Genomic DNA, 10,000 nt, shown 5'->3' with positions numbered 1-10,000 from the left:
ACAAATTTGTGGCTGAAATCATTCGTTTCTCTTTAATGTGATTATCTGAGTTATAAGGATTTCCTAGTCAGCAGAAAATATATATTAGGGACTGCTAGACAAATAAAATCCCTTAGAAATTTGTCAAAAATCCCGTTTTCACATACGCGTTAAATGTTAGCGTCATTATTAAATAGTAATTGGGAACGTAAAAATAATATTCCATGCTTAGTTTTTTGTTTATTAAAGGTTACGTATCCGCTAGAATTTTAATGACAGTAATAATGGCGATAAAGAGGCCATCAAGAAACTTAACATGTATTACTTAAAAGATTTACTGGAGGGAAATATCCATCGGATCAAATTTGGTGTGGTATTTCTTTTTTTGTTTTAAGTGTACTATAAATAATATATTCTTTTATTATATGAAATGTTCGTTAGTGTTTGCTCTTGGAAAACGTTTTGAGCTTCAGCAAAGTGTGCATTGCAGTATCGTCTCAAAACACGAAGTGTCACAGACCAACGGTAAATTTTGTTAAACCACTCTCCTCCCCTTTTCTCCTTGGATCACCGTCATTATTATCCAAATTATATTTTGAGGCCCGTCTGGTCGATTCCCACACGCACCGCACGGGTCGCGTTAGTTTTTTTTGCTAGGCTCATAGTTTTCACGAATAACTAGTTCTCCCGTTCAACTGTTTGCAGTCAAATGTCTCCGTTTAACTACTGTTTTAGTTCTCGGGGCAACCTACTGAACAGTCTGGGTGCCGTGCATTCAGAGGTTCTTTTTTCAATGTCTTTGTTGCATCTTGGTTCCACTGATCTGCATTTGTCCATGATGCTCCCCCCCCGCCCCCGTGTTCCTATGCTTTTGGTAATGTACTCTTCTAGGAGGTATTTTCAATATTTTCCTGTAGATTCTTGATCGTAGTGCCCGTCATATGCGTAAGAACGTTTTATTTTGATTTTTTTTGCTTTAATATGTAGCCAGTAAAGCTCAATAAGGATGAAGTGACCCTATCCCGTATCCCGCGGGATTTTAGTGATTATTAATTCGGCTGCTTTATTGATTAAAAATTTTCTTCAGCAGATATTTGGATATACCATTGTAGAGGAGACTGTTGCCTTGCGATTACATGGTTTATTCAAGTATTACTAACGCATCCGTATTCTATATTTCTAAAAAATACGCTTATTCGGCAATTGTGCCCTATTTTCACTTCATTTGATATTTTGATTGCCATATATAGCATTCCTAAGTTTCCCAGTGTTTTTACTATTTGTATCTATATAATATTTATTTCTGTTCTTTTAATACCATGTTTTTAGATTTATTTTTGTATTCAGGTTGTCTTTTACTGTTTATCCATTGCTTGTTGTCCTACTTTATGCTCCGTATTTTGTTCGTAATATCTTTATCATTGCCCATAACTAGGTAGTGTATCATCTGAGAAAAACTTTCCATTTACTTCATTTTTCATTTTCCTGGATAATTTGATAATGTATAGGCCAAGTAGTGATGGTCCCAGGATACTACATTGTAGTATTCGTCTCGCTAGAGATTTTTAGGCAGATTTACTGTTTTCGATTTGTACTTTAAAGTTGTGTGTGTGAGACAGCTTTTCATCCATTCCAAAACGTCGTCTTCAACACCTAGCCATTTCAGTGTTCTTTTAAACTCATTCTACTTCGATGTCTAACGCTGCACTTCAGTCTAATAACGTTAGTATTGCATATTCACAATTTTCTATGTATCATAGACCATGTGTCATGGAGTATTATACTGTTTTCGATGAGTTATTTTTCCAAAGGGCTGACTAATGTCCTGGAAGGATATTGCACCTTCAAGATGTTCAGTGGACTGCTGGTGTCCTAAAGTTCCCGAAACTTTTGCTGGCAATTATTATTTTCTCACTAACAATAGCCACGTTGTTCTTGACTTATTTATCGGTCTACGAAATGATAGGGCAGCTTTATGAAAATTTGCCGCTGTTTCAGTGTCAGCCGGTTAAGAGTCGACATCGCTTTTTTTTTTTTTTTTAGTTTATTCATTATTCCAGCTGGATTTCTGGGAGAACGTTTTTTACCTCCTTAGTTTTATTTTTAGTTTTATTTTCGTAAATTTTCAAAAATTCATTTGCAAGTTCTTGACTTGTCTCACTTTCTGGAAGGGTGGTTTTCTTTCGGTTTTCTATTGTACCGTTAACAATCATACTAAGATTTACCATGGTGACATTTTTTATTTCAATTTTTTTCGCTATGTTGATTGTATTTTGAGCTAAAATATTTAGCATAATAATTAGAGAAGCACTTTACACGTGCACAAGCTTTTAACATTATCCTATTTGTATTATTGCAAAAACAAATTTTTTTACATATTCACTTGGTGCTGCCACGAAATTTCTGTTCATATCAACACTACTGTACAACGTACCACAAATATGGCTCATATAGAGTTTCACCAGACTTACAGACCTATTTAAGAAGATACATTTTTATTAGTTTTTAGCCACCAATCTACGCTGTTGGCTCCCGATTTCAGATTAAAATTTTGGCACCCTCATGAATACTGTCAGTAGCCTGTACCTATTCTCGTGTACTAATATACCATTATGTACTTTCCTCGTTTGTCTAATGTCTTGTGGGCATTGCAGAAACGACAGAGGACATGACCACCTCTAAACGTTCAGAGCTCCTGCCCCATCTCAACCACCTGATCCATCTAGCTTCAAACCTAGTAAGTAACTGATTCTCAACTAGTTTAAGAATTATTATATTACACACACACACACACACACACACACACACACACACACATACACACATATATATATATATATATATATATATATATATATATATATATATATATATATATGTGTATATATATATGTGTGTGTGTGTGTGTGTGTGTGTGTGTGTGTGTATACATTTGATTGGGAGGTATTTAACTCACATCGGCCTCATTGCTCCATCCTCCTTCTCTACCGTCCCCCCACAACCCCCGCCCATCCCAGGCTGCTACGACCTACCGTCACCAACCTCCATCGCACGAAAGGAGCGCTATTGATAACGGTTATTTTAAAATTCCCCTCACCGACAAACGAAGCCTTCAAATGCATGTTTATAGAACATTTCCTACTCAAAATGACTTTTTCTTTCATTTCCCAAAATATTTGCAAAACTCATGTTACATCCTGTATATATACATGTAAAATATACATAAAACACACACACATATATACAGTATATATATATGTGTGTATGTATTATGTATATATTACATGTATATATACAGGATGTAACACGAGTTTTGCAAATATTTTGGGAAATGAAAAAGAAAATTTTGTTTGTTGGTGAGGGGAATTTTAAATAACTGTTATCAATAGCGCTGCTTTCGTGCGATGGAGGTTGATTAGGTCCGATGGGGGTTTGGGGGCGGTAGAGAAGGAGTGACGATGAGGCCGATGTGAGTTACATACCTCCCAATCAAATGTATTATTTAGATTTTGAACAAAAAAGATGTATGCATCATTGAAACCCTCTCCCTTCCTAACAGTGGTAGTCTTTGGACACCGATAAAAAAGTAAGCGTAATTGAATCTTCCCTCCATCAAAGGCAGGCTTATTCACTGGACACCTATCAAAGATTTAAAATGGATTTTTAAAACTCTCCCTCTCCATCAAAAGTATTCAGCAAACACAAGTCGTAGGCTAGGCCTAGTCCTGACTCCTGATTCAACAATTCCGTGACGAGCGGCAGGATAGAGCGCACTAGAATTCAACAATCACAAAGAAATGTTGCCCAGCAACGTTTACATTACTCACTTGATACGTAAAGCCATACTCTACCGCTGTAGACTAATCGTCAAAATTAGATTACTTGCAAGAAAAAGAATCATAATTAAAAGACTAGTAATCCACTTCCCTTATTCACTTCAGCCAACCACCCCACCCTCTCCACATCCCAGGCTAATCCGAAATACCATTACCAACCCCCACCGCTATGATCGCACGAAAGCAGCGCTATTGTTAACGGTTATTTTAAAATTCCCCTCACTGACAAACGAAGCCTTAAAATGCATGTTTATAGAACATTTCCTACTCAAAATGACTTTTTCTTTCATTTCCCAAAATATTTGCTTAAACTCGTGTTACACCCTGTGTATATATATATGTGTGTATATATATATATATATATATATATATATATATATATATATATGTATATATTATATATTTATATATATATATATATATATATATATATATATATATATATATATATATATATATATATATATATATAAATCCAGAAGGCGTAGAAGAAGACAGCATGAAACATAATTCACTTTATTCTTATTGCAACGTTTCGAGACCAATAAGAAAAAAGTGAATTGTGTTTCATGCTGTCCTCTTCTACTTCTGGATTTTTACTGCTGAGGGATAGCCTGACATCACATCATAGTATATATATATATATATATATATATATATATTTATATTTATATATATATATATATATATATATATATATATATATATATATATATATATATAAAATATATATATATGTATGTATTATATATATATAAAAATATATATATATATATATAAAATATATACAGGGTGTTTCTGAAATTGGAGGCACCCCCCTCTACAGCATAAACTAAAATTGATATGAACAAAAACAAAAGTAATTCAGAACAGGTATTTATTTAAGTTTCTCTCTGAGTATTTAATATTTTGTGTGGCCTCCATCTGCCTGTACCACAGCCTGCATTCTTGAGGGGTATGATTTCAGCAAATTGCAAAAAAGCTGAGACTCAAACTCCATTTCCCTGAGCACTTTGGTCACCTCTCTTCGCAGGTCTTCGAGGCTTGGTGTACCATCATAGTTCACTGTGCGCACTTCAACATGATCCTTTAAGATACTACCAATGTTTTCACACACATAGTAAGGTCAGGGGAGCTACCTGAAAATTCACTTGACAAGAAGAAATCGATACCACTGTTTTGAAGCAGCTCCTGTGTCTGAAGAGCCTTGAAACATGGTGCCTTATCATGCAAAAATGTGACTTCTTCAACAGATAACACATTTTCAGGATCTTTGAGGAAAGGAAATACTCCACCAGTAAGCACAGTTTCTCTGAAGTATTCACCATTCCATGACTGTCCTTTTTCTTTGATGATCCACATTACCAGTTTGGCTGTGAAACAGAAAAATTCCAAAACATTCAGGAAATTTCACAACTTGGCGATAGCGCACGTCATCGCTGATATCATCCAACTTTGCAGCCCAAATGATGTCATTTTTATGATTTGGCTTCCTGACTTTGTAAATGAAGAATTCATCTGATGTGGCAACATGGAGAAAGTCAGCTTCATCCCAATCTTTAAGAAATGAACCACAAAACCATGCACGGTCTTCTCTCTGTTGCTGAGTGATGTTGGGCTTGCTGATAACATGAAATGGCTTGATAGCAGATTTTTTCAGCTCACGATAAACAGCACTGTAACTTTTCTTTCCCCTTTTTGTTTCTAGTTCAAGCGCCAATTTACGTAAAGACTTTCTTGGTCTACCCACTACCTCAGCTATGATGTCTTTTAACTCCTGAGAAAGGACTTCAGGCCTTCCAAGATTCTCACTCTTTTCACGATGACAGTCATATGGATTTTTGTTCCAGTTTCTTTTAACAAAGGATTCATCTCTTTTAATGTATTTAGCTATCCAGGAACGTGAAATGAAGGATGCGCCAGCATCCCTGGCCTCTCTGAAGGTTATAGCCTGGATTCGGTCAATCCATCTGATTTCCTCTGAGTTGTTAGCCATGGCTGTATCTAACTCCGTCACTCAGTCTGAACATACAAGAAATGTAAAATGAAAAATAGGTTAATAGAAGCTTAAAATAATGTACTTGGAGATAGGTTATAGCAGAAAATTTCATAACTTTCCGTTTGTTCTGTGGAGGGGGACTCTAATTTGAAACACCCAGTATATGTGTGTATATATATATATATATATATATATATATATATATATATATATATATATATATATATATATATATATATATATATATATACATATATACATACATACATACATACATACATACATACATACATACATACATACATACATATATATATATATATATATATATATATATATATATATATATATATATATATATATATATATATATATATATATATATGTATATGTATATGTATATGTATATGTCACTATATACATGAGTTTATCATATACAAATATATATATAGATATCCTGTAATAACTTAAACCAAAGGGGAATTATAATAATTGCTAGCCGGGTGGTCAGAGTCAATGTTTGTCGTCATATCTAAATCAGGCAATGGTTCGAATCCTGCTGGGAGAGATATACTTGCATGTACTGTAAGTTACTTGCAATGCATAGTGAATTGTATAGAAAACAATATTTATGGTTAAAAATTTGTGAATATATGCAATATATATATGTATACTGTATATACTGTGTATATATAAATCTACAAATGTCCAAGGGATACTTACTTCATTCTGGGCGGCAACGGATGAATGCAGGGAGTTCCTTACATTATCAAGAAATCTACTGTATTTATTACACATCTGACTCAATATTAGGGCAACTTCGTAGTCAAAGCAAGGGAAAATCTGTGGCTTAGGGCCTTCTTCATGTGAGAGGAAAATTATGTAAACTCAGGGGTTCTCTTAACTAATTATATTTACATAACAAAACACAGATCAGAAGAATGACGAATTATTGAGCAGGTAATAATAAGGGCCTGCTAAATGAATGAATCCTACACAGGATAAATATCATACGCCGATGATGTCTTCATAACAGGAAACATCGCAGAGAGGGTTAGAAGGGGTACTGCACATGGGATAGAGCCGAGTGATTACAAGGTCAAGGCCTATCTGTAATATATGCAAGACGGTTACTTGCAAGAGTAATAAGACGCTCAAAGGCAACTGAGGGAATGCACAGATGGTGGCAAATAACTCAGCTCAACACTAAGTGCATAATTACGTTAACACTGAATGTTCCAACACAAATTACTGAAGGTGATTGCACAAAGGAAAATAAATTAAAATCAGACAGAAAAATAACAGGAATCGTGACTAAGAAACCTTATTCCAGTACATTACCTTCGTCAAGGTGGCGGTGTTCTTGTTCATTAGGCGCTAGCGATGGAGGATGGAATCAAGGCAAAATGTCACTACAAAAGTGTGCTGGTTCAAACCTCGGAGTCAAAAACATGGAAGGTTCGAGGGTCAGGCAAGGGTAAGGACATCTGTCCTTGGTGGCGTTCTGCGCTCTTCTCTCTCTCGATTGCCATTGCATTGTCTATTAATAACCTCGGAGATTGCCCCTTCGCGTTCAGGTAGGTGGCGTCAAAGGTCAGTCTTCGTTATGTTTTCTATATAGACCACATGGCATCCAGTTAACCTCGTGGAGGGTTGACATGGCGGCAGTGCCAACTTTCTCTTTTTTTGGCTCCTCCTTTGCCCATTGCTTGATGCCAAGAAGGTACAAAGGTCACCTGGAAACAAGGCTTTAGGCAGTCATTTGAATAGAGAGAAGGGTTAAGCTTAACCATTTTGGGGAATGAAGGAGAGTTTATGAAGGGGTGAGTGGAAACCCACATTTCTAGGAATTAAAACAATTGAAATGAATTTTAGTTTTTTCTCAGTTATGTTACAGATGTAAAAACGGGTGAGGTGACTTGGAAAGAGGTTCCATCTGTTGCACCTACCCAACCAAGTTAGCATTCACACCTTAGATCAGGTGAGAATGATTACCAGCAAGCAAACTCACTTAAAGACTTTACTTTACTTCTCTCTCATTTCTCTTTGGTGCCTTATAATTTAACTTAAGTCAGCGTTAATCATAATATTTTCACAACGTAATACTCGGTTAATTCTAGAGAGACTTCAAGCACTCTTAATAATAATCAGTTATGAATTTTGCACACATGCAGTTAGTCTGCCTTGAAGAGGCATTACAGTAAGGTAAACGTTGGCTTGGTTAGGTGGTTCCACAATACTTGAACAATGGCTCACTGCCATTCGGGCACTATAAACACAAGGTCGTGAGTCTGATACTCAAGATTTATTACAGAGATTCACGAAGAGAGTAGGTGATAGATTCGGAGTAATCAGTGATTGTTAATAAAAGATGATGATTAAATATGCTGAAATTACATATCCTAGCCTATGGAAAATGGCTAGGTTCATTCTTCAGCCCAAGAAGGCCACAAAGGTAGCCAGAGGGCGTGACTCCTCCAGCAGGATCATTTGCCAGCATCTATGATAATGGCACTGTTCCAAGTTGGCACTCATATAATAATAACTAATGGCGATGACATATCGTATTTTAAATGCATCATGCTGAGGTAGGTATGAAAGGGAAGCCATATGATTTATTCAGTTGGCATATCTGTCAATGGCACTCTGCAATGGCAGAGGGGATTAAAGTAAAATGGGGCCTTGGTAAGGCATAAAATAAATGTGAGTAATAATAAAAAATAAGGAAGGAAAATGTTAAAGGGGAAGAATAAAGGACAGGGTTATAAGGAAAATAAATAGGTGAAGGACTCTGACATCCTCATCTGGATAGAGGTGCCAAAGTCTTCATAGGATAAAGGGATGGCACTGTGCCATTTTGGCATGGGTGCCAGGAGAGCTCGGGGCTCTCTTTAAGCTACCTGGAATTATCCACGCCCGTGGTATTTCCTCCACAGACCTCTCTTACTTTGATGGTTTGTCTCGGTCAGAGAATCGGTGGAACCGAGCCCGGGGAGGGTATTTGAGTACCACTTGTGTCGGCTTCTTTGACAGCTGATGCAGGGGCTGTCTTTACAAGTTCTACCATGATCCGTCACTGTTCTTTGAGTTCATCGGCCAATTGAGTCATGGCAGAATTCTTACTCACTGTTGTGTCTGACGAGGACTGAGACAGAGAGGAAGCACTTGTGGGGGGCATGAGAGGCTCGCAGGTATGAGTGACAAGCTCAGGCACGGGTTGCAAGGCCGCACCTTTGGGTGAGCTTCTGCTGTGGTCGGAAGGATCTGTCTCTCTTACCGGCATTGGTAGCAGAGCCAAGCTGGGAGAAGAGAGAGGGCCCAGACTGGGATCTCTGGAATGGAGATAGGGGGTGTGCTCTGGCTCTGGTGCTAAGGCAGGGTCAGGCACTAATATTTGATTTGGAATTTGCTCGTCGTTCTGGATGGACAGAGCATGGCACTGCTCAGTGCACCCAAGTGACACTGGCAAAGACTGTGAATCAAGTGTGGCATCTCCTAGAGGGGGATCTATTTGGGGCCCTGGCACTGGCACTGGGGCAGGGCTGGGCACTGGAATGGGATCTGGAGGGAGCCACTGCACATTGCACTCAGGTGGCACTGGCAATGGAACGAATGCAGGTGATTGAGGCTTACTTGTGCCTAATGAGTGATTGGGGGGATATGGACTGGATTGCTGTTACTTAGATGGGGACTGGAAGTCCTGTCCCAGAAGGATGTGATAACCTCCAGGAAAGTGTCTAGCTTCTGCGAGGTCACAGATTTCAGATCTGTGAGGTCTCGTGACCCTCAACTTGACAGTAGGAAGTATCATCTTAAAGTGATTGATACCTTCAGTCATGATGATTTTGTGTCAGTTAATGGTAGCTCCATGGGGAACCTTGCCTTCCATTATGAGGGACATTTGTGCACCAGAATCATCAAATGCCTTGACCTGGCTGGCGGGGCACCTACCTCAGGGAAGTGCCACATAAATGGGACCCTGGGCTGGAGGACCTAAGGTTGTTGGGTCGGTGACTGCCAAGGCAAGGGCAGGCGTACTTGACTTATTATTATTAGGGAATTTTGCCCATTGGGTGGAGTGCACATAGACTTTGTAAGCGGGGCAATAAGTCCGGCTATAATCTATACCTGGCAATGTCCCATTGGAGGGAGCAGGCTCTTTACCCTTCATCCACAACCCAGGTGT

General features: G+C 37.9%; 1 protein-coding gene across 4 annotated transcripts in view; it reads left to right on the top strand.

Moving 5' to 3' along the window:
• The window catches only part of LOC136842588 (prolyl 4-hydroxylase subunit alpha-1-like), a 173,574-nt gene that overhangs the window by 66,743 nt on the left and 96,831 nt on the right, over window positions 1–10,000 (top strand). For all 4 annotated transcript variants that reach the window (XM_067110136.1, XM_067110135.1, XM_067110138.1 and 1 more), the window contains exon 6: window positions 2,634–2,716. In XM_067110136.1, the coding sequence (XP_066966237.1) occupies window positions 2,634–2,716 (83 nt within the window). The remainder of the gene's footprint in view (window positions 1–2,633; window positions 2,717–10,000) is intronic.

The sequence above is a fragment of the Macrobrachium rosenbergii genome, chromosome 10 (genome assembly GCF_040412425.1).
Source record: "Macrobrachium rosenbergii isolate ZJJX-2024 chromosome 10, ASM4041242v1, whole genome shotgun sequence".
Taxonomy (NCBI): Eukaryota; Metazoa; Arthropoda; class Malacostraca; order Decapoda; family Palaemonidae; genus Macrobrachium; species Macrobrachium rosenbergii.
This window is presented reverse-complemented; position numbering and strand designations above follow the sequence as displayed.